The sequence below is a fragment of the Aquarana catesbeiana genome, linkage group LG13 (assembly GCF_042186555.1).
Source record: "Aquarana catesbeiana isolate 2022-GZ linkage group LG13, ASM4218655v1, whole genome shotgun sequence".
Lineage (NCBI taxonomy): Eukaryota > Metazoa > Chordata > Amphibia > Anura > Ranidae > Aquarana > Aquarana catesbeiana.
In genome coordinates, this window is record NC_133336.1 from 27,401,383 (window position 1) to 27,427,256 (window position 25,874).

A 25,874-nucleotide genomic window follows, 5' to 3' on the forward strand; every position below is an offset into this window, starting at 1 on the left:
TGTGACGGGGGGGGGGGGTGATTAGGGGGTAAAGGGGGGGATCAGGGGGTAAAGGGGGGTGTATTGTGTGCCTTTTCTCCTCGGCGCTGGAACGGAAAATACCGAGTCGAGGAGAGATGAAATCATTTCCTCTGCCTCTGTGTACTATACAGAGGCAGGGGAATGATCCCATTGGCTGGGAGCGATCGCGAAGGAGGGGGGCCACAAATGGATGGCCTCCCCGTCACCTCCGATTGCCGGGGGACAAACGCTGACCGCCTCGGGCACCGGGGGGGAGGGTCCGATTGGACCCCCCGCCCACTGGAGGCAGATCACGTACAGGTACGTGATTCTGCCTGCCCGTGCCATTCTGCCGACGTACATCGTCGTGAGGCGGTCGGCAAGTGGTTAAGGCAACATCTGACCGTGTGTACGCTCTATCGGACAAACTTTTTCGGTTTTCATCAGACAAATGTTTGGTGTGCGAACAGACAAACTTGGCGGCAACAAAAGTCAGATGGAGCAAAGTCCGATCGTGTGTACACAAACCCATCGGACTTTTGTACAAGGTACAAAAACACATGATCAGAACCAATGCAAAAGATCAGACAACAATACAGAAGTTGACCAAAGGGTGGCACCGGAGAATTGAACGTCCTCTTTTGAAGTGTCGTCAGTACGTTGAAACGTCACTACTAGGCTAAAGTGAAACTGATTTGTACAAATACCACACGGCAAAGAAAAGCTGAAGGACGGAGAGAAGGTCTGCAGGAACCTCTGGTTAAAGTGGGTGTTTTTCCTTATTATTTCCTGCAGAGTACCTCTCTTCTTCATCTAGTATCTCACCTTTCCATGCAGAGTATCTTTCCTCTCTATGCAGAGTATCTCTTCTCTCCATGCAGAGTATCTCTCATGTCTCTTCTGCTCCCATCTACGGCATTTCTCTCTCTGCCTTAAGACTATTACTTTCACTCTGCATAATATCTCTCCCTTCCTTGCTCTGTTTTACACATGAGAAGTATTTTTCCTCTCTCCTAATGGAGGATTCTGTGTGTTGTGATTTCCTGTGATTTCTCCGCAACCACATGCACTGCGACACAGTGTTATGGACTTTTCAGGGTTAAAGTGGTTGTAAAGCCTTACAGACCACTTTCACCTACAGGTAAGCCTTTATTAAGGCTTACCTGTAGGTGCTTGAAATATCTCCTAAACCTACACGGTTTAGGAGATATTTATAATTCCCTGTACGATCATTTCTACTGCGCATGCACCGATGTATTCGGCGCATGCACACTCTAGAAAGGGCACACTGTGCCGTTTCTAGACGGGGTCATGCCGTGACTGGCGCCTCCCGCGCGCATGCGCAGGAGTGACGTCACGCGACTCTGGCCAGTCACAGAGCCGGAGTTCGGGGGCCCCGGGAGGAAGAGGGGTGAAGAATGGATGCTTCCAGCCAGCGAGGAAATCGGGGACATCGCAGGCTTCGGTTTCAGGTAAGTGACACATAATGGGCTACTATGCGATGCATAGTAGCCCATTATGCTTTGCCTTTGCAGGGAAACAAAAAGGAAGTAAAACCCATCAGGGTTTACTTCCTCTTTAAAACAGGTGGTGAGGAGGTGACATATCCACTCCCAGCCACCGTGGGTGGCTTTTCAGAGAGATGGCAAGGTCTGCCACCAGTGTGAAAGAGCCCTTAAAGTGATTGTAAAGTCTCGTTTTTTTTCCTATAAAAATAGCAAACATGTTATACTTATCTGCTCTGTGTAATGGATTTGCACAGAGCAGCCCAGATCCTCCTCTTCTCGTCCTTACAGCTTTGTTTTTATTTATTTATTTATTTATTTTTTATTAGGGGAATTTACCTTTATTTTTATTTATTTTTTTATATGTAATCTTTATTTACTTTATTTTTTCACTGTAAAAAACTAAAAGAAAATTACAGACTTTAGACCAAAATAGACAATAAACAAATCTCAGTAGGTAACAGTCTGTGAAAATATGAGATTAATCAAATGAGGAGAATTGAGACAAAAGAAACATCAGAACCGTGTTATAACTGATGAACAATAACACAATTTAAAGTCTCACATCCCTTTACATACATTGGAGCCTATGGAAATTCAATACCTTAGACTTGGACATAGATCCAGATATATTCAGAAAGAGAGCTGGGGTAAAGGGGAGTGAGAGGATAAGGGCAGGAAGAAAAAGGGGGAACAGGTAAGGGAAAGTGTGGGGAACAAAGCAGAACTCTACTACATAATGTAACATAACAGGTTTGACTAGTTTTAAAGAAATATGAGGATTCAGGCACAGTCTGCTCAAAACAGTTGATGGCCCTTAAGGGTCAGAGGTCTCAGGGGGCCCCGACCGTGCATGGTGCAAGGGTCGAATGAAGTTGAGCCACCTGAGAGCCCGCCGCAGTTTTATTAACATGATGTATCCAGGTGGCCCAGATACTGTAGAATTTATCGTATTGATCCTTACATGTCGCCATCCATTCCTCTGCAGCCATGATATCGTTCACTGGGCGGATCTAGTCCGCTCGACTAGGAATCTGAGGTTTCTTCCAGAAAACCGTAATTAGCCTCCTCGCTGCATTTAGAAGGTGGGGCAGTACGGACTTACGATAGTGGCTAAGAGGGATAGTCGGGACATGAAGCAGGAGTTCCAGTGGGGAATCAGGCAGTTTGATGTCTAGAATTTCTTTGACTTGGGATCTAATGTCCTGCCAGTAGGGTTGTAACCTGGGGCACTCCCATCAAAATGTGTAGCAATGTACCCCGATGTCCACACTCCCTCCAGCAGGCATCTGACTGACACAACAGGTAAGTATCTTATAACCACTCTCCTGAATTTTCGTGTCCACAGAACTAGAATAAGTGAGGCAGTAAAGGTGGTCAAGTTGGTTCTCAGTGAATACATGCTGCAGGTCCCGCTCCCACTCCCTTACATAAGCAGGCTTTTCCCTAATCTCTAGCGGCAGCAACATCAAATACAACACAGAAATGGAATGAGGAATCACAGAGGTTGACATGCAAAATTTCTTGAATGGGGACGCTAAGGTGGGAGAGCAAACGACTTGTGGCAGGCTCTGAAGGAAATGCTGATCTGCCTGTATCGCCAGTTGTCCAGAGGAAAACAGCTGTACTGTGCTCTCAGAGTAGCCAGAGGCAGTAACTCATGGTCTTGCACAAATCTGCCACATCACATCTCCCCGTCAGCTGCCCAGGATCAGAAGAAGGAGAGGTGTTCCCCTGGAGCAAACCAGGGGAAGCCACCAACGGCAATGAGAGGGGAAAATTGAGGGGCAAGCTCTCCTTGACTATTTAGGGCATCCCACCATTTCAAGGCATGGATAACTGTGGGAGAGGTGAGTTCAAACAAACCTCGGCCTTCCCGGGGAAGCTAAGAGGCATGGGAGAGATTGCGGCCAGCCAACATTTTTTCGAGGGGGGCCCATAGTTTACTAGATACACTATGGTACCAATCCAATATCCGTTGAAGGCCAATTGCCTCATAGTATTTACGAAAAGCGGGTACACCCATGCCTTCCACCCGTTTAGGGCACTGCAAGGTGCAAAGGGCTAAACATGGGCTTTTCCCATTCCAGATATATTTTGTTTTCCAAATCATCCATTTGATCCAGTAAGGAATTAATTCTGTGATCTTGCGACTTACATTTCTCAGTAAGGGCTTGAAGTGTAGGGGTGGTTTCCTCCCAATGTGATCCCAGAGCTTCAACTCTACCCCCAATGTGCACAGTGTCAATGTGCAGGGCCTCAATGTCCTGTTGTAGGGCTTTCTCTATCCTGTGTGCAAATAGCTCCAGGTCAGCCTTGGTGGGGAGGGAGAGGATATGGGAGTGTAGGTCTCTATCCCCTACGACAGGGGTCTCCAAACTTTCTAAAGAGTGGGCCAGTTTACTGTCCTGCAGACTTTAAGGGGGCCGGACTGTGCCCAGTGGGAGTAAACAATGCCTGATCTTTGGTATTAGGGGGATAAATAGTTGGTGTCATTGGGAGGAATAGTGCCACATTTTTGTTGTCGGTGGAAGGAATTATGTCCCATCGTTGGTGTCAGTTGAAGGAATAGTGCCCCACTGTTGGTGTCAGTGGCAGGAATGATGCCTCAAGGGCTGGATAAAGGCAAGCAAAGGGCCGCATCCAGCCCCAGTGCAACAGTTTGGAGACCACTGCCCTAGGGCATCCCCCATGTCAGAATGTGTATCCTGGCTGTCCGAGCAGGAGGGAGAGGTGAGGGGAGGAAGCAAGGGAAGAGGCAGAAGTGGTGAAGGAATAGGGGAGGCTGTATGTGCAGCGTGCTCACACAGCGCCATCTTGGATGATTCTGATACACCCTGGTGGATCTCTGTAAAATTTACGTCCAGCGAGCTGGAGTTACCCCGAGGGGTCCACTGTGATTGTGGGGAGGTCCTCCTCTTAGGGAGCATCACTGCGGGTTGCAATCTCCCCCAAAAAGCTGCTGCAGGTACGGATCTTAGAGCGGGTCTCCTGGAGCTCAGTGAGAGCGCGTCCTCACACTCTCATGTCATGGTCACACCCGCAGGGAAATTGAACTTGGATAGGGAAGGGATAATATGGGATGCCCATTTGATCACCAGAACTTGTGAGGAATTAGAACTATATATACTCCAGTATATACACACACTTTCCTCTTCTACCTCCTGCATAATCTTGATTGCAGCACAACAAATCCCAGGACCAGCTAGCACAGATTTTAGATCCAAAACACAGCCTCAGCTGGATCTTAGTAGAATGCCCCTTGCAGGCATGGACCATGTGCACCTATTGTGTAGCAAGAAAATAGAAGTCCTTGGTGCTAGCTGTCTTATATGTGGCTACTGCTCCCAGTACCACCTCTTAAGGCTCTGCCAGCCCTCCTGGCTGCAGTTGCCCCTTTTTTTTTTTTTTAAAGTTATCTTTATTGTAATTTTAAGGTGAGAACAAAACAATACAGAGCCTATTGGGCATACCCAGGCTCGTTTACTACAACTACAAAACTAGATGAAAAAACAAAACAAAACAAAACAAAAAAAAAAACTACCTAAACCACTGTACGCTCGACCACCTGTGTAGAATATCCAAAGCAATTTTCCAATTCCACATATACCCTACAAAGCTTACTTTAGTTTCTTGTGAAATAAAGTGTACATTATAGATACATAATCGCATTCCCCCCCTCCCCCTGACTATTGACCGAGCATCCCAGGGGTGTTATGAGATCGGAGATGCCACTTGGGTCATTCACGGTACTTAGTAGAACGTTACTAATCGTCCATCGAGTCTGCATTAGTGGACAGGGAATCTGTCCAAATATCCCATATTTTGTGGAATTTTTTGGCACATCCACGTGACAGGTAGGTAGCCTTGTATAGTGGTAGAGCCGCATTCACTAACCTCTTCCAAAAATGTAATGAGGGTGCGGATGAGGCCTTCCATCTGAGTACTATCGACTTACGGGCATAGTAAAGTAGTAATCCTAGTAGGGTTTTAATTGTCCGGCGTGGGGCCAGGGGTTACACAAGTCCCAGTAGACATACCTCTACAGACAGTGGTACAGGAACAGCGGTGACAGTCAAAATAAAATTGGTTACCTCAACCCAAAAAATTTCGATCTGAGGACAGCTCCAAAATATGTGAATGAAATCCGCTGAGGATGAGTTGCATCTCCAGCAGGAGGCAGGAATAGATGGATATATTTTGTGTAGACGCACGGGTGTGTAATATACCCTATGTACTATTTTAAATTGCACTAATTTGTCTCTAGCTGATACTAGCTGTGAAAAGGGACACTCCCACAGTTCCTCCCAATCTTCTGTGTCTAGTGTAGGGAAATCGACCACCCACTTTGCCTTAAGGTTTTCTAATCCCGTGTGTACATTAGCGAGTAACGCTTTATATATGGTGGATAAGGGCTTAGTTAGAGTTTCATCCCTGAGCAGAGTTTCCAGATTTGAGGTGTAAAAGGCCATTTGGGCATGATCAAACTGGGTGTTAAAGGCGTGTCTAAGCTGCAGGAATCTAAACAAGTGTGAGTTGGGTAAATCATATTGTTGTTTCAACCTGTCAAAAGTCTGTATTCGGCCATCAAAACAGATCTGATTTATATATTTGATGCCCTTGCATGCCCATATACTAGGGTCAGGAATGGACCCAAATTCTGACATTTGCAGGTTAAACCAAAGAGGGCTGTGCGGGGATATGTGTCCAGAAGGTATGGGGCGCATGGAATTCGCCACCGACCACGCTCGTATAACCGCTCTCATTGCCGTTGTAAGAGGGAATGGAGCTCTAGGACCCCGGTTAAGTAAGTTCTGTAGCACCTCGTATGACCCCAGATGTGCTGCTTCTAGAACCACTGCTGCATTGGACTCATCAGAGACCAGCCAGTTGTGGGCATGTGATAACAGAGCCGCCACAAAATAAGAATAGAGGTCAGGGCAAGCCAGGCCTCCCTCACCCCAAGGTCTCTGTAGCACCGTCAGCCTAAATCTCGGCTGACCGGTTCCCCAGAGAAAAGATAATAGAATGGTATTTATCAGGCAAAAGACTTTTTTTGGAATCCAGATAGGGGCGTGTCTGAGAACATAGAGAAAGGCAGGCAGTAGTTTCATCTTGAATAAATTAATCCTCCCAATTAGAGAGAGGGGGAGATGTGCCCAAGCCTTCAGTCTTGTCCTCATCATTTGTATCAGTGGTTCAAAGTTAAGGGTATAATAGTCAGAGGTAGATGTGGAAATGTGGATGCCTAGATATTTAATTTTGTCTGTCCATAATAAGGGAAGGTTGGGATCTGCTATGTCCTTTGCGGCCATATCTATCGGTAAGATTTGGGATTTCTCCGAGTTCACTTTGAGTCCCGAGCAACTAGTGAAATTTGAAAGAATGGTCAGCGTCTCTCAGAGGGATTGAGCAGGGTCATTCAAAAAAAGAATGAGATCATCCACGTATAAAGCCACTTTCTCATGTATGGATCCCACCTGTATGCCCCTAACCCCATCTGCCTGTCTAAACCACTTTAAGGACCAGCCTCGTTTTGGATTTTAGGTGTTTACATGTTTAAAACAGGTTTTTTTGCTAGAAAATTACTTAGAACCCCCAAACATTATATATTGTTTTTTTTTCTAACACCCTAGAGAATAAAATAGCGGTCATTGCAATACTTTTTTTTGCACCGTATTTGCGCAGCGGTCTTCTAAGCGCACTTTTTTTGGAAAAAATTCACTTTTTTGAAAAAAAAATAAGACAACAGTAAAGTTAGCCCAATTTTTTTTTATATTGTGAAATATAATGTTACGCCAAGTAAATTGATACCCATCATGTCACGCTTCAAAATTGCGCCCGCTCGTGGAATGGCGTCAAACTTTTACCCTTAAAAATCTCCATAGGCGACGTTTAAAAAATTCTACAGATTGCATGTTTTGCGTTACAGAGGAGGTCTAGGGCTAGAATTATTGCTCTCACTCTACCGGTCGCGGCGATACCTCACATGTGTGGTTTGACCACCGTTTTCATATGCGGGCGCTACTCACGTATGCGTTTGCTTCTGCGCGCGAGCTCGTCGGGACAGGGCGCTTTAAAAAATTTTTTTTTTTTTTTAATTATTTATTTCACTTTATTTTATTTATTTTTTCACTGTTTTAAAAAAAAAAAAAAATTGGATCACTTTTATTCCTAAACATCCCTTGTAATAGAAAAAAGCATGACAGGTCCTCTTCAATATGAGATCTGGGGTCAAAAAGTCCTCAGATCTCATATTTAGACTAAAATGCAAAAAAAAAAAAAAAAAGTCGTTTAAAAAAATGACACAAAAAAAATTGTGCCTTTAAGAGAAGTGGGCGGAGCCATCGTAATGACGTCGCTCCGGCCGTCACATGGTATGGAGACGGGTGGGGGCCATCTTAGCCTCACTCGTCTCCATACCTAAGCAGGGAAAGGACCGGATCGCCTCCACCACTACCGACGGCTCCGGTAAGCGGCGGAGGGTGCGGGAGATCGGCGGGAGGGGGGGTGGCACCTCTCCCGCCGCCGATAACGGTGATCTCGCGGCGAACCCGCCGCAGAGACCACCATTATCATGTACGGAACCGCCGGCCCTAAAGATGGATACCTCGGTTGTGGCAGCAGCTGCTGCCGTTACCGAGATATCCATCTTTAAAAAAAGGACGTATATTTACAATGGGCGGTCCGGAAGTGGTTAAGGCCGAAGCAAGTGGTTCCATCAACAAGGCAAATAAAGCCGGTGACAGCGGACAACCTTGTCTCGTACCCAGTGGCGTATCCAGGGTATGGCAGATATGGCAAGTGCCATGGGCGCCATGTGAAGGGGGCGCTCATGAGTGGCTGGGCAGCAAGGCACTTATCACATACTTGCCAGCAACAGTTACAATTTTGTTGGCACATTCCCGGGTTTTGGACCTGTGGCCGTCCCTGGTTGTTTCCAGAAAAATCATTTTTGGGCATGGATGAACTGGGCTGAGGTGTCCGACCCCCCCCCCCCCCCCCCCCTAAAAAACCTGAACTGCTTCGCTCTCACCCGGCGCCGCCCACACAGTGTGCTGGGAGGGATGTAGCAGCCAACTACGAGCTAAATAGATAGCAAGGGAGTCCTAGCCAATCAGTGCTCTCAGAAGTGTCAGCTGACTGCCATCACATGACGAGAGAGATGGCTGCCACCTGTTGCATGTTGCTGATGGTGTTGGTTCCCTCAGTCCTGAGGGCGCAGAGCTCGGAGGTGCCTGTCACCCACTCTCTGGGAGCCTCAGCACAGTGCCCAGGAGGAGGGGGGACGCTGTGGCCTGGGCTGCCCTGAAAGACAGCAGAACAGGTGAGTGATACAGGCTGAGTGGGGGAGGGAGATCATAGATAAGGCGAGGACAGGAGAAGGTGGGAGCCCATTACAGAGCTGATACCAGGAGGAGTGCTTGTGACATGTAATGAGGATGGAGGAGTGTTTGTGACCTGTAATGAGGATGGAGGAGTGCTTGTGACCTGTAATGAGGATGGAGGAGTGCTTGTGACCTGTAATGAGGATGGAGGAGTGCTTGTGACCTGTAATGAGGATGGAGGAGTGCTTGTGACCTGTAATGAGGATGGAGGAGTGCTTGTGACATGGATGGAGGAGTGCTTGTGACATGTAATGAGGATGGAGGAGTGCTTGTGACATATAATGAGGATGGAGGAGTGTTTGTGACCTGTAATGAGGATGGAGGAGTGCTTGTGACCTGTAATGAGGATGGAGGAGTGCTTGTGACATGGATGGAGGAGTGCTTGTGACATGTAATGAGGATGGAGGAGTGCTTGTGACATATAATGAGGATGGAGGAGTGTTTGTGACCTGTAATGAGGATGGAGGAGTGCTTGTGACCTGTAATGAGGATGGAGGAGTGCTTGTGACCTGTAATGAGGATGGAGGAGTGCTTGTGACCTGTAATGAGGATGGAGGAGTGCTTGTGACCTGTAATGAGGATGGAGGAGTGCTTGTGACATGTAATGAGGATGGAGGAGTGTTTGTGACATGTAATGAGGATGGAGGAGTGCTTGTGACATGTAATGAGGATGGAGGAGTGCTTGTGACATGTAATGAGGATGGAGGAGTGCTTGTGACATGTAATGAGGATGGAGGAGTGTTTGTGACATGTAATGAGGATGGAGGAGTGCTCATGGCAAAGGTGATATCAGGAGATGGGTCTCTCTCTCTCACACTGTCACAGCTGCAGCAGCTCACCCGTCCTGTATGCAGATCAGCCAGCACCCACAGGTTAGAGAATTATTCCCCTCGCTCTTCTCTTTATCTATTTACACTGCACACAGGACGGGTGAGCACACTGATGATTAGACTTCTGGAAGACGCTGCAAGAGTGTGACACAGTATTCCCAATGATTTGATTTGTTTGGTTTTTATATGGCCTTTCGGGATTTCGGCTGGTCAGGCTTGGATCTTCACAGACTTTTTAACCATTTAATATCTTACTAATTGTGCTTGTAAAATAGACTGTTGGTAAGCCAGAAACTGCAGTCTTTGAGCTCCTGTATTATGTCTGCAGTCTCTGACCGTCTCCTGCACCATGTCTGCAGTCTCTGACCGTCTCCTGCACCATGTCTGCAGTCTCTGACCGTCTCCTGCACCATGTCTGCAGTCTCTGACCGTCTCCTGCACCATGTCTGCAGTCTCTGACCATCTCCTGTACCATGTCTGCAGTCTCTGACCATCTCCTGTATTATGTCTGCAGTCTCTGACCATCTCCTGTATTATGTCTGCAGTCTCTGACCATCTCCTTTATTATGTCTGCAGTCTCTGACCATCTCCTGTATTATGTCTGCAGTCTCTGACCATCTCCTGTGGTATGTCTGCAGTCTCTGACCATCTCCTGTACCATGTCTGCAGTCTCTGACCATCTCCTGTATTATGTCTGCAGTCTCTGATCATCCCCTGTACTGTGTCTGCAGTCTCTGACCATCTCCTGTACTATGTCTGCAGTCTCTGACCATTTCCTGTACTGTGTCTGCAGTCTCTGACCATCTCCTGTACTATGTCTGCAGTCTCTGATCATCTCCTGTAGTATGTCTGCAGTCTCTGATCATCTCCTGTACTGTGTCTGCAGTCTCTGATCATCTCCTCCTGTAATATACATATTTATACACACACACACACACACACACACAAAGACATGCAGTTACACTGACATCATACTGGTATGTATGTCAGTGTATGTTAACGATTATGTGTGTGCATTGAGTGTGTGTGTCATTGTTTTTGTATGAGTTACTGTGTGCACCAATGTATTTTAATGACTGTGAGTGCCAGTGTTGGTATCATCAGTGATTTTTGTATCAGTGTGTGCCTGCGGACTATGTGTGTGCCGAGTGTAGAAACAGAAAAAAATTACTTTGAGCACATCATAGACCAGTTTGCATTAGTGAAAGCAAGGAAGGTGCAGTTGCAATTTTTATGTAGTGCCAATCCATAATTTGTTAATTGAAAGATTAAAGAGCTTGACTTGTCATTTTGTTAGCTGTCTTTTCTGCTAAGGTTATCTGAAAGATGGGTTTCAAATGTTTTGACAGGGGCGCAGTTTCAGTGCTTGCCATAGGCGCCATTTTCACTAGATACGCCTCTGCTCGTACCTCTTCCCACCGAAAAAGGCGCTGACAGAGCACCATTGAGTTTTATCTGCGCTGTTGGGTCCTTATACAAAATATCGATCCACCTACGGAATTCTTCTCCAAAACCCATAACCTCTAGAACCGAAGACATAAAAGGCCATGCCACCGAATCAAACGCCTTTTCAATATCTAGCGTAACCAATACCCTCGTGGAGTACTCAGTGGAAGGCAGCTAAAGATGTGTAAACACTCTACGTAAATTTATATCTGTTGATTTCCCTGGAATGAAACCAGTCTGGTCTATATTAATCAGGGGTGGTAGAATCGTCCGCAGTCTGGTTTTTGTCAAGATCTTGAGGTCATAGTTTAGCAAGGAGATCGGCCTATAGGAAGTACAGAGGGATATGTCTTTGCCGGGTTTAGGAATGAGGACTATGTGTGCCTGGTACATAGAAGGGGGCAAGGACATCTGTTTTTTTACTTTCAGAGAAGACCTTCAACAGTTTTGGTATAACTAAAGAGGCATACATTCTGTACCACTCACCCGGCAGGCCATCTGGTCCCGGTGTTTTTCCACTGGGGAACGAACAAATCGCTGCCTCTATCTCCTCGGTGGTAAAATCCTTGTCTAAAAATTCAAGATCCTCCTGTGAAAGAGTGGGTAGGTGCAGGGAATGTAAAAACTCCCTATGCCGGTCCTCAGGCCAGCCAGGGACTGCTTCATATAATTTTTCATAAAAGGATCTGAATTCATCCAAAATTTGCTCAGGAGTAGAGAGCACCTGACCATCCGAACCACGGATTTCTGACACCACTGTCTGCATTTTAGAGTCCGCAACTAAATTTGCTAGGAGTTTGCTATTCTTGTCTCCCGACTCAAAGATCCTCCCCGCCAGAGATTTTAAATCCAGATGAGTGGCCGATGCAAGATGTAGAGACAATGCTCTTCTTGCTTCAGCTAGCTGGCTGAAGTGATCCGAGTCGGGGAACCAGAAAAAGCCTCTGCTGCCTTAGCCTCTCCCTCCTCAAGGATTCAAAGAGAAAGCGCCTCTTAGGTATCAGTGATTTATTCAAATATTAAAAGCATACATGAGCACTTACATTAAGGCTGAGGAGTGACAGCTTCCATAGAGAACTAGACCTGGTATCGTCAAAACTCCAATAGTGTGGGGCAGGATGGATGCCGGGCGGATGGCCGCGGACCTCCGCTCGGAAGCACCGGCTGTGTGTGCAGTGAAGTGGAAAAGTCACTTCCGCGTTCCAACAGGTCACATGGGTGATGACGTCACTCGGGTACTTCAGATTCACAGGGGTCCACTACGCGTTTCCAACATAAAACTGGTCTGTGTATCAGCCTTGAGGCCTTGAGGTCTGTGTATCAGCTATGTAAAGTCTGGAGAATTGTAATGTAGCTAAATGTTCATATAACTTGGACCTGTTGGTTGAAAGGAGGAGGAATGTATACATTTACTAAAGCATTAGACCACTGCTCTGATCTCCAGTAAGAGGATTATGAATCGGCCTTCCTGATCAGTTTGTAGATGTAGGACCTTATATGCAAGGAATTTGTTTAATAAGATGGCCACTCCCCTGGCATAACTGGAGTACGTTGCATGAAATGATTGCCGTACCCAGGGTCTACCTAGTGCCAGGATCTTATTCCCCAAGAGATGGGTCTCCTGCAGGAACAAGATATGGGATCTGTGATTATTTAAAAAAAGAGAAAAAAGAAAAAGCAGAAGTATAGCCAGTTTAATACCCAAAAACCTGAACTCAAAATTCTTAGAACTTCAGACTTCTGTGAAAAGTTCCAAAGTGCGGCGATTCAGTGCCGCTGATGCCTCTTCAATTGGCGCAAAGAAAAACTGGGGGGGGGGGGGTTAGATACTTTAGTGAGTTGTGCCCAACAAGGTAGCTCCGGGGTAGAAGAATGTAGAAGTACTGCATGTCTAGTCCTGAACTAGAGGAATCTCCAGTGATCAATAGACATTTGCATTCGTTTTTGTCCGAATGCATTTTCGTCCGAATTTCAGGTATTTTCGTTATCGTTTTAACAAACGATAACGAAAGTGCAGAATCCGAAAAACGAAAGATCCAACATAAACAAATGCTTTATTTTCGTTTTCGTTGCTACAACAGTTCAATATAGATGGGAGATTCGACATGATGATGACAATAACAATCTGTGTCCATCAAACCTGTGGTCGAATGTGCCTAACCTTAACTCTATTAGTTCAAGATTATTCTACATAGAGAGAAAAGATGACATAGAGAGAAAAGATTCGACATGGAGAGAAAAGATTCGACGTAGGGGAGAAAAGATTTGACGTAGAAGTAAAATAAAAATAATAATGATGATGAATGTTATTGGCTGAGGAGGAGCAGTAAAATAGCTAGAACTAAGTAAACATGTACTTTGGCTTATGGTGTCTTTTGAAAGTTCTAAGAAGATTCAACGGAGCAGGTAAACTATACGGTGTCGTACAGTTTAGCTGCTCCGTCGAATCTTCTTTGAACATTCGACAGACACCATAAGCTTTCAATGACAGATTCGACCCTAGTTTGGATTTTCGGACGAATGCAATTTTTAACGAAAAACGAAATTATATAAAAACGAATTTCGGGAGTAACTAAATAAATGTATTTTTCGGACGAAAACGAAATTCCGAAACAAAATATTTCAGTGTGCACATGTCTAGTGATCAATGGCTCTTGCAAAAGAAAAATCATAATCAGGGGTAGATTAAACATACCAGCTCCCGGGGTTAGATTGGTCTCGCACCCAAAATAACGGGTAAGTCCTGCGTGGGGGGTTCAGGAGTCAATTAGCAACAACTTTAGGTGATAAGACCCAAGGGGCTATACAACAGACTGATAACTGGACAAAACCCTCACAAGCCCAGATCCGGAAGGGAGATAGAATTTTTATGAAAACTGTCGGGGAGCCACTTGTAATAAGGGATAATATCTGGTGCTCACCCCAGGCTGTTTAGCCAGTCATCTGCATCAGCCGGAGAGTCGAAGAACCTGACCGAGCCATTGTGAGGGACCCGGAGACGACTGGGATACAACATACTGTATTTAATGTCCTTTTCACGTAGGCGTTTACGGATGTCATTAAAGGACTTCCTCTTGCGCTGTAGGTCAGCTGATAAATCTGGAAATAATAGGACTGCGGAATTGCCATACTGGAGCGAAGGATGCTTGCGAGCTGCGGAAAGGATCCTGTCTCGGTCCCTGAAGTTGAGGAAGCGAACCAAGAAGGTTCGGGGATTCGCACCAGGGATAATGCGTCCCGTGGGTACACGGTACACAACGACATAGGTCGGGAAGATATCCGCGAGGCCTAGCAGATTTTTGAAGAATTCTTCTGCAAACTCCGCCGGTCTGTCACCTTCCTCCCCCTCCGGGAGACCCAGGACTCGAACATTGTTGCGTCTCGCCCTGTTTTCTGCATCATCGGCTTTGGCAACAAGCAATTGTACTGGCAACAAGCAATTGTACTGTGCGTTGCAAGTCTGCTATGGTATTGGAGTGGGTAGCTGTAAGATCTTCAGTGGCAGAAATTCTGGTTTCTGATTCAGTCAGCCTGCCCCTAATCTTATCCAGGTCGTTTCTAATGAGATTACATTCTTCAGCTAGGCGGTCTATTCTCACCAGCATGGAGGTTTTGCTTTGTTCAATGGCGGCCAGGATCAATGCAGTGCTGTCCTGGGAGGGGGGTGGGGCAGGGAGAGCCGCACTCGGTGAAGCCTCGGGCTCCATGGCTAGTTCGGTCAGCAGTTCCTGCAGCCTCCCTATGAGAGAAGAGTCAGGCTGTGTAGCCGGTGCAGGGGCCGGGTGGCCTGGTGTGGATGAATTTTTGGGCCGGTGCTTAGGGCCCATGAAGCTGAAGGCAAGACTTTGATAGAATGGAGACGGGGAATAGTCAGCCTTCAGTGTATAATCAGGTGGCTAAAAACGAACCCCTAAACATGGCGTCTCTCCCATAAATACCCTCTCCCAGAATGCAACTCGGAGGACCGCCTCCACCTCCAGTACAACCCCCAGTTCAGATTCAGCATCTCCCAATTAGGAAAGAATCTCAGAGAACTCCAAAAAAAAAACATAGTAACAACAAACAGAGTAAAAAAGGTAGACGAGTATCATATCAATCACCCCAGAGCCCACCGGTATCCAATAGGGGTGGCCAGCATGTGCGTAATACTGGAGGGTACCAACAACGACAAGGAGGGAATCAAGAGCGGAGATATGTACAACAACACAATCAAAACCAGTATCAAAATTATAGAACAACTCTGTACTCTGAGCGTGAGCGACTAAGGCACAATGAGCATGGTTATGATATACAACCCAGTCAGTATCACTATTCTGATAACCCTCAGTATTATGATAGGGAGGGTGATGAGGATGATGTGGATTATGGGGTAGACACCCAAAACCGTTTTTATCCATTAAGAGATAGAGAAGGTCCCACCCAGTATAACAGAGGAGACCACCCTAACAACGAACAGGGGTATTATAGATCGGTAAGGGATCGTCCTATCAGCACCCATGGTAGAAATCAAGAATCACATCCTTGGGGTTTTCCCAGATCCAACCAGGGGCAAAAAAGGCCAGTAGAAAACAAAGAGGGACAAGAGGGGGGAGGAGAGCACGATCCAAAGAAGAAAAGAATGTAAGAGCAGATGGTATCTTCAATCTTAGTACTCAGATTTTGACTCAATCGGAATTAGTATTATTGAATAAAGGTCTTAAATTTGCACCCCCCAAAAAATTAAACAAATTTCAGACATACATGGACGTCCATAAGTACGTCCGAAGAATCAATATCAAAAGACACTTTGTAAACATTCCAGTGGGATTGAGGCAACCTGTCCAACATGAATATCAACACACTGGACTAGCTAATGCTTCCACCTTTACCCCTCCAGGTACTCTAGCACCCTCATTAAGGGTTTTCAGAGACGTGGTCCTTAGGGACTTGGATTCCATTAAAGTGGTTAACCACAAGATGGTTATCACATTAAGAGAAGGACTGGATTCCCTTTGCAATAACAAGGAGATTGTTATTCGGCCCGCGGATAAAGGGGGGGGATAGTAATTCTTGATAGGAAAGACTATTTACAAGAAATGCATAATTTTGTAGGTGATCGAGACACATATACCCCCTTACCTGGTAATCCTGTTGTTAAATACAAAGGTGATTTAGAAAAATTAGTCACAAGAGGATATCAAGAAGGGATACTCAATGACAAAGAAAAAACTTTCCTGGTTCCTAAGGCCCCACGGGTCCCGATATTGTATTGTTTGCCTAAAATCCATAAAAGCTTGACTTGGCCCCCGGGACGACCAATAGTAAGAGGTATTGACTCAGTCACATCCCGGGTGGGCAAGTACATAGATTTTTTTCTGCAACCTCTAGTGCAACAAATGCCTTCCTATGTAAAAGATACGAAGCATGTGATCCATCTCTTGTCCCAGTTGAAACCCAACAGTCAGATGTGGTTAGTTACAGCTGATGTAACTTCGTTATACACTATAATGTCACACCAGTTGGGGCTTTCAGCTGTCAAATATTTTTTGAATGCTTTTTCCAAGATTCCATTAAAACAACAAGACTTCATTATGGATTTACTTGATTTTGCGGCAAACCACAATTATTTTTGGTTCGATCAAGGATATTATCGTCAACAAGGAGGTGTGGCTATGGGCGCCAAGTACGCCCCTAGCTTGGCCAACCTTTTTATGGCCAAGTGGGAGGAGGACGTCATCTATAAGGACCGTAATCCACATTTGACCTTTTGGTCGAGGTATATAGATGACGTCCTCCTCCTCTGGGAAGGATCTTTGCCGGAGTTGGATGAATTTTTCTCTCTCGCAAATAATAACGAGAGGGGTATCAGGTTCGTCCATGAAGCGGGTCAGGAAAAAATCAATTTCTTGGACTTGACCATCTACAAAGGAACAGATACTTTTAAAACAATCACTTACTTTAAACAGACAGATCGAAATGCATTCATACCTCTTGACAGCTGTCATAAGGACAGCTGGCTCAAGTCAGTACCCATGAGCCAGTTCGTCAGGATGAGACGCAACTGCTCAGATGTGGAGGAGTATAGAACTCAAGCGAATGTCCTGAAAAAAGAGGTTTTTAGAGAAGGGTTACGAAAGAGACCCTCTGGAGACCATCATAGAGGAAGTGGCCAAACGTGATAGATCAAAACTTTTGGATATGGGCCCTAAGAAAAAGAGAGATGGTCCCATTATTCCCTTCATCACTGCTTATTCAACTCAACATCATCAAATCAAAAAGATCATAAGCAAACATTGGCATTTGTTGGCTAATGATGGATTAATTAATACTTTTTTGCCTGACAAACCTCAGGTAATTTTTAGGGGGGCCCCCTCGTTGAGGAGCATTATTGCTCCCAATGTAGTGGACCCTCCTGGGAAAAGATTATCTTTTTTTCAAAACCTCTCAGGCTATCACCAATGCCGTAGATGCCAAATTTGTACACTCAATCTGATCAAAACCAAAAAGACATTATCATTTATTTCAACCAGTACATCCAGGGAGCACAAAATAGAGCCGTTCATCACATGTAGCTCCACTGGAGTGGTATATTTGCTCCAATGTCCATGCGGGCTCCAATACATAGGCAGGACCAAACGTGCTATGCAGGTCCGTTTAGGAGAGCACATCACTAACATTAAAACAGGCTTCAAATTTCATTCAGTCTCCAAACATTACGATATGGTTCACAATCGCAACACTGCAAATACAATCTTTCTAGCTATAGATAAGTACAATGCCCACTGGAGGGGTGGATCTTTAGTTAGAGAGCTGTCCAAGATGGAGATGGTGTGGATCCATAGGGTGCGCTGCTATACCCCGTACGGCCTTAACATAGATACAGATGTTAATGCCTTTATTGATAACAGTTAAGGTTAAGTATGTGTGAACTAGTCCTGAGTTCCTTGTAGCACCGTGGGGGTGGGTGTGAGGGGTGTTTTCACTTATGCTTGACTTTATGTTTTATAATTAAGGGAGGGCCCTCTCTTGTTAAAGTTTTTTTAAGAGTGCTCTTTTTAATTATTGAAGAACGACCCATATACTGCATGAGTCATAAGATGCTCGTATGGTCGTATTCCATTCTAGGCCTATTTGACTGGTATGATTAGTTCCCATATTGAACTTAATTACATTTCCCTAATGGTTCAGCAGGCCTAAGATAGTTACGTTTATATATTTTTGATTTTTTCTTTTTCCCCTTTTTTCTTTTTCCTTTTTCTCTTTCCCTTTTGCACAAGCGTGTCAATGGATTTTGTATCCCATGTTTGGGAAAAAAATTAATTTTTTTTTTGTTTTTCAATTTTAACCTCAGAAAACCTGATGGTATGGCTAATAATATAAAGATGTCAGATGCCATACCATATAGAGTCTGACCACTAGATGTCACCATTTTGGTTTACAAACTCAATATAATTAATACCGGTATTTCAGTATATTGTAGATAATTTAATTTTGATGAATTCCCCACATTTTTTATGACTGCTCGGACCTCAGGACTGGGCGTTCTCTTCCTGTAATGTGAAGCATATAAGGTGGTGGATCAGCACGCCGCCCGTGCCCCTGGACGACGTCAGGTTTGACGAAACAGCGTAGGGAGAGTGGCGTGCTGACGCCACCTGAATACAACACGCAGTCCCGGAAGCAACGGGCGTTCGTTTTGAGAGAGCTGGCCGGCTCGACTAGTATCTGATGCCATATACATTTGGATGTGTGTAAGTGCATTTCTTTTTAATGAATAAAGGTATATACGTTTTTACACTATGGGAGCCCTCTTCTCTTCTATGTGTCTGGTGACTATCATTTGAGATGCTGTCTGTGGGCCAATAGAGAAGATTTTGAGAGGAAGAGAGCTGATGGTATATCGCTTCATCCTGAGACTGTGGCTGGGTTATAAGCCAAAAGGCGTGTGCGATCTACTGACCAGAGATCAAAATAGCTGGTAAGAGGCAGCGGTTTTATAGGTGAAGGACTGTCCTTTCCATAACATTATCTTCTGCGGTGGATTTTATGTGTGATGTCACCTTTGCTTGGGATGAAGATGCATGTCATATTGTGATCTCCCTCTGAGGGATAACAACATCTGTTTAACACTCATATGGACTCTTAAAATATGTTTGTATTTATTTTGCTTTGATCTCATTTTAGCGCAGTTTTTCCGTTTTAAGATCATAAATCTACCAGCGCTACAATACGATGGGAACATAACCTTTCTTTTCCTGGTTCTTTCCCAGTAAGCTCTTATGATGAGGGAGCAGCCCACACACAGGAACAAAAATACTAATTTTTCTGCAATTCCTGATAGAATGGGGACCCTTTAAAAAAATATCTTTCTCTGAGAGGAACAAGCTGTCTATAGAATGATAATTTGGGATTTTTGTGATTTATGTAAGAGTGCAATTAGGGCGGCTAAGATAGAACACAAAAGACACATAGTGGAGGAGAGCAAAAAAAATCCCAAGAAATTCTTTAAAGAGGAAGTAAACCCTCTCTATAAAAAAAAACAAAGTCACCGCCATGAGTGACTTCCCTGTATCGCGGCTCCAGCACTGTGACTGGCCGGAGCCGCGATGACGTCACTCCCGTTCTTGCGCACGGGAGCCGTCAGTGACGGCATGATCTCATTCATTAAAGGGCACGCTCAGTGCGTCTGCGCCATTGTCTAAGGCATGCATGCGCCGTAGACATTGGTGCCATCTTTCTTGCAAATATCTCCTTAACCGTGTAGGTTAGGGAGATATTTCTTGCACCTACAGGTAAGCCTTAATTAGGAACCATTGTTCCTAATTTTTACTGACAGTCTACTGACTGGAATGGTACCAGCTGATTGGAGAAAAGCCAATGTAGCTCCAATATTTAAAAAGGGCCTAAAATACATCCCTGGGAATTACAGACCAGTTAGCCTAACATCAATAGTATGCATGCTCTTGGAGGGGTTGTTAAGGGACTATATACAAGATTTTAGTAATGAGAATGGTATCATTAGCAGTAATCAGCATGGATTCATGAAGAATCATTCTTGCCAAACCAATCTTTTAACCTTCTATGAGGAGGTGAGTTGCCAGCTTGATAAAGGAAGGCCCGTAGACGTGGTGTATCTGGATTTTGCAAAAGCATTTGACACAGTTCCCCATAAATGTTTACTGTACAAAATAAGGTCTGTTGGCATGGACCATAGGGTGAGTACATGGATTGAAAACTGGCTACAAGGGCGTGTTCAGAGGGTGGTGATAAATGGGGAGTACTCAGAATGGTCAGGGGTGGGTAGTGGGGTCCTGTAGGGTTCTATGCTGGGACCAATCCTATTTAATTTGTTTATAAATGACCTGGAGGATGGGGTAAACAGTTCAATCTCTGTATTTGCAGACGATACTAAGCTAAGCAGGGCAATAACTTCTCCACAGGATGTGGAGACCTTGCAAAAAGATCTGAACAAATTAATGGGGTGGGCAACTACATGGCAAATGAGGTTTAATGTATAGAAATGTAAAATAATGCATTTGGGTGGCAAAAATATGAATGTAATCTATACACTGGGGGGAGAACCTCTGGGGGAATCTAGGATGGAAAAGAACCTGGGGGTTCTAGTAGATGATAGGCTCAGCAATGGCATGCAATGCCAAGCTGCTGCTAACAAAGCAAACAGAATATTGGCATTAAAAAAGGGATCAACTCCAGAGATAAAATGATAATCCTCCCGCTCTACAAGACTCTGGTCCGGCTGCACCTGGAGTATGCTGTCCAGTTCTGGGCACCAGTCCTCAGGAAGGATGTACTGGAAATGGAGCGAGTACAAAGAAGGGCAACAAAGCTAATAAAGGGTCTGGAGGATATTAGTTATGGGGAAAGGTTGCAACTACTGAACTTATTCTCTCAGGAGAAGAGACGCTTGAAAGGGGATATGATTTCAATTTACAAATACTGTACTGGTGACCCCACAATAGAGATAAAAAATTTTCGCAGAAGGGAGTTTAACAAGACACGTGGCCACTCATTAAAATTAGAAGAAAAGAGGTTTAACCTTAAATTACGTAGAGGGTTCTTTACTGTAAGAGCGGTAAGGATGTGGAATTCCCTTCCACAGGCGGTGGTCTCAGCGGGGGGCATCGATAGTTTAAAAAACTATTAGATAAGCACCTGAACGACCCCAACATACAGGGATATACAAGGTAATACTGACACATAATCACACACATAGGTTGGACTTGATGAACTTGTGTCTTTTTTTTAACCTCACCTACTATGTAACTATGTACAAAATATGGCTTACTGAGATTTTTTCTTTATATAAAAATCCAGGAGTTTGGACTTGTCGATAATAAATACTAACTTTTCTTCTGCAGATTAGAGAGCCGACTCGGGTGAGGACAATGGAACGACAAAACGATGGACATAAAAGTTCCAGGTAATAAGACAGTTATGGGATGGAGATTAAAATGGGTAATGAAATGAGGATTGAGATGGTAATGGGACAGGGATTGGGATGGTAATGTGATGCCAAAAAGTCAGGGATTGGTATAGTAATGGGATAGAAAATGGGAAGGAAATACAATGTGGAATGGGACAGTAATGGGATGGATAATGGGACAAAAATTTGGGATGATTAAAGCACAGAGGTTGTATCAGTAAATGAACAGGGATTCATGGAATGGAACGGTAATGGAATGGGACTGTAATGACACACGGATTGGAATGGTAATGGGTGTGAACTGGGAAAGTAATAGTACAGGGATTGGCATTGTAGTAATATGATGAATGGGAGAAGGATTTCGATGGTACAGGAATAGGGAATTGGATGATAATGGGATATGATTGGAATGGCAATTGGACAGATTGGTATAGTAATGGGATGGTAAATGGACAGGGATTGGGACGGTAACAGGACAGGAATTGATATGGTAATGGGATGGGGAATGGCACTGTAATGAGATGGGGAATCGGAAGGTAATGGAATGGGGACGTAGACTGAGATTGTGATAGGACGTGTATTGCAATGGTAATGGGGCAGAGACTGGGATGGTAATAGGACAGGATCGGATAATTGGATGGGGAATGGGACAGTAATGGGATGGGGAATTGCCTGGAAATGATACAGGAATTGGTATAGTAATGGGATGGGGATTGGGATAGCAATAGGACAAAGATTGGTATAGTAATGGTATGGGGAATGGGATAGCAATAGAACAAAGATTGGTATAGTAATGGTATGGGGAATGGGATGGTAATGATACAGGGATTGGGTTGGTAATGAGATGGAGAATGGGATGGTAATGATACAGGGATTGGGTTGGTAATGAGATGGGGAATGAGATGGTATTGATATGGGGATTGGGATGGGAATGAGATGGGGAATGGGATGGGAATGATATGGAGAATGGGATGGTAATGATACGGGGATTGGGATAGTAATGGAATGGGGATTGGGATGGCAATAGGACAAATATATAGTAATGGGATGGTAATAGAATAAAAAAATATAGAATAGTTTAGAATAGAATAGAACAAATATAGCTGTCTTCTGAAATTGGAATTATGAATCGATTTGAAAATAACGAATATACAATAGTAATACAAATTTACGAAAACGAATCATTCTAACATAATGAATGTGATAACAAAATTATTAAATTAACAAACAAATACAAAACTAAACTTTTTTTTTTGTCATGCACATCTCTAGTTGGAGGGTACTTAAATGATTGATGTAGTAGGAAAGGGAAAAACAGTGCAAGGAACATCAGTTCTCGTGTCCTAAAATGAGGCATACAGATAGGAGGAGAGAGCAGAGGGACAGATGAGCTGATCAGTCTGCTGTTTTTCCTCTCACTGTTCAATCATAGACTAGGGGGCAAGACCTGTAAGCATCAGATGTTAAGAAATGGTGGATCCTAGATTTATAAAAGGTAATTTCTTTGACCACGCTCATCCTACTATATACAAACTATATGTCTTCAGTTAATGAAATAATCTTATAGGCTTTAATGTTTTTCTTTTTTCTTTTAAGTTTATAGCACCCTAGTGTTTAGGCAGGGTTGCTAACAAATTTAGTTTGCCAGGTAGTAAGTGTCCTGGCTTATTGTTAGAAGATCCACTAACTTTTCCCTAACTCTGGGTTTGCTGCACCTCTCTCTTCTGTCACTGGGTGGCACTGTTGCTGGCGACATTAGATTGACAAGGGCATAGCATGTAGACACGAATTAGTGCTTTTTAACAAATTTCGACAAATTCGTTAATTCTGAAATATCCGAACAGATGAAAACAGTTTAGCAAATTTTTCTGAATATTCGTAAATTCTAATATTCAAAAATTCAGAAATTCGAGAATTTGGAAAATCGGAAATTCGAAAATTCAGAAATTCGAAAATCCGGATATTCGGAATTTTGAAAATCCGGAAATGCGCAAAATGCAAAAATTTAAAAATCTGACAATAGGAACGACCATTCAAAACAACGAAAATTCAAAAACCCAAAAATTCTAAAAATCTGAAATAACGAACTAATAATAACTATTACTAACTATTAAATTAAAGTTATTGGAATTTCCTTTCAAATTTGGCTGTTAGTGAAGTTACAAATTATCCGAAACAACAATTGCCGTATCTAAACGAATGGAACGTAACAAATTAATAATAATAAATAACAATAATAATAATAATAAAAATGTTATCACACATTGGTTGGACTTGATGGACTTGTGTCTTTTTTCAACCTCACCTACTATGTAACTATGTTTTATTATTATTATTATTAATTCGTTCCGTTCCAGTCGTTATTTTGGATAATTCGTAACTTCAGATAGTGAACGTAATGAATACGAATTTAACAGCCAATTTTGAATGAAATTCCAATACCTATAGTTTAATAGTTATTATTAGTTAGTTAGCTATTATTTTGAATTTTCGTTCTTTCAAATTTTCTTTCTTATTTTTGTATTTTCAAATTTTCAGATTTTCTTTCTTATTTTCGAATTTTCGAATTTCCAGGTTTTCGAAATTTAAAAATTCTGAATTTTTCTGAATTTTTTAATTTTTGATTTATAAAATTTACGAATTTTTGAATTTACAAATGTACGAATTTTCGTATTTACGAATTTCAATCATAACGAATGACCCAAAAAAAAAAAAAAAAGAATGAAACGAAAAGTAACAAATTTTTTGAATTTAAGTTGGGCTAAATCTCAGTTTTTTTCATAGGTTCTAATCAGAATGTTGTATTAAGCCACGCCCAACATTCAATTTATGCTATGCCCAAGAAGACGGTGTGGGTGGGGTGGGGGGCAGCAAAATGCATCTTCACCAGTCAAAACAAAAATCCTTGCACCAGCCCTACCTTTAGCAACCAATCAGTGAACAGTAGGGATCTGCTGTAATCTCTAGCAAAAAGAAGGGGAACATGCAACGAGTGCATCAGGGGCTGCCCCCTTGGACTTTTAAGGCAGAAAATAGAAGTAATGAAGTATGTAAAAGGCACATACGTGCTACCTTTATTGAATACACAAAATGTAATGAGTTTTTTATAATCATGAAGAGTCACTTTAAAATATACAAAAGTACACCAATGAACCAGTTTATACAAAAAAATATATATCAAACCCAAAGCTAATAATTCAGGTCCTGCCAGAGTAAAGCTGAGGTCAGTCCATAAAGATTTTTAGCATACATCCCGACGTGTTTCGGAAATTCTTGTTGGTACATATTTTCCTTCATCAGGGGAGATTTATAGTTGGGTGACTTAATCTTTATCTGCAACATAGATATAGTTACATAGTATTTGTACAGAAATACAAAGAAGCACAGGTAGTTTTACATAGTAGACTATATGATATTTGGGCTAAAAGGTACTTACATATGAGGTTCATTGAGAGGGCATGGGGAAGTGGTAAAAATCTCTAGCAACCAGTCAGCAATAATGATTTGCAGAAACCTCTAGCAAGCAATATGTGAGCAGTAACAATGTGCAGTAACATCTAGCAACCAATCAGTGAGCGGCAAAGATGTGCAGTAATCTCTAGCAACCAATCAGTGAGCAGTTATAATATGCATTAACCTCCAGCAACCAATCGGTGAGTGTGGACCAGTTCTTTTTGTTTACATTATTAAAGTTTTTTTGAGATAAGTCTGTGTTTATTTGTGTTTTTAGATATTGGGGTGGAGAGCGAATTGCATGGGGGGGGCAAGAAAATGTTTGCCCAGGATCCAATTCATATTGTGCCCTGTTATACCCCGTCATCATCCCCAGGGGAAACAGGACAAGAGGTGAAAGGGCAGCCCTCTTATCAACTCGGCCTCGACCAGGTACATGACATGCACTATGTGTATCAGCGCTACAATATAATGGTACTCCACAGATGAAACGTAGGGGGTCCGATCCCTGATGTAGTCCTAAAGGAGTCATCTCAGACTCCGAAGACAGTGAAAATGGGGAGGCCTATCCTCAGCGTTTCAGAGAGACAGTACCAGATCACTAGTTGTCCCAGAAGAGCCAAGCGGGTTCCCCCGAGTCATCACATCAGTGCATGAGGGGCCCCTGCATCGCCAGAACCTACCACTGAAGCTTGGTGTTTGCTGAGAGGGTTGTTAACCCATTCCTTGCACTGTACAGCAGACACTGAAAATATAGTTCATCATTGACTTACCTTGCCACCTTGAGGGTCATTCAGCATATCCAAACCATTCTCAAGGCTACTGTCCA

At 43.6% G+C, this 25,874-nt stretch overlaps 1 protein-coding gene across 4 annotated transcripts in view; it reads left to right on the top strand.

Moving 5' to 3' along the window:
• Positions 1 to 642: 642 nt before the first annotated feature.
• The window catches only part of LOC141116361 (interferon-induced very large GTPase 1-like), an 86,831-nt gene continuing 61,599 nt past the window's right edge, over positions 643 to 25,874 (top strand). For 2 of the 4 annotated variants that reach the window (XM_073608594.1, XM_073608593.1), the window contains exons 1-2: positions 643 to 765; positions 21,528 to 21,589. In XM_073608594.1, coding sequence (XP_073464695.1) covers positions 21,571 to 21,589 — 19 coding nt within the window. In that variant the 5' untranslated portion in view covers positions 643 to 765; positions 21,528 to 21,570. Of the gene's footprint in view, positions 766 to 8,502; positions 8,833 to 18,156; positions 19,127 to 21,527; positions 21,590 to 25,874 lie in introns of those variants that run through there. The other 2 variants (XM_073608596.1, XM_073608595.1) reach the window with 2 other exon arrangements.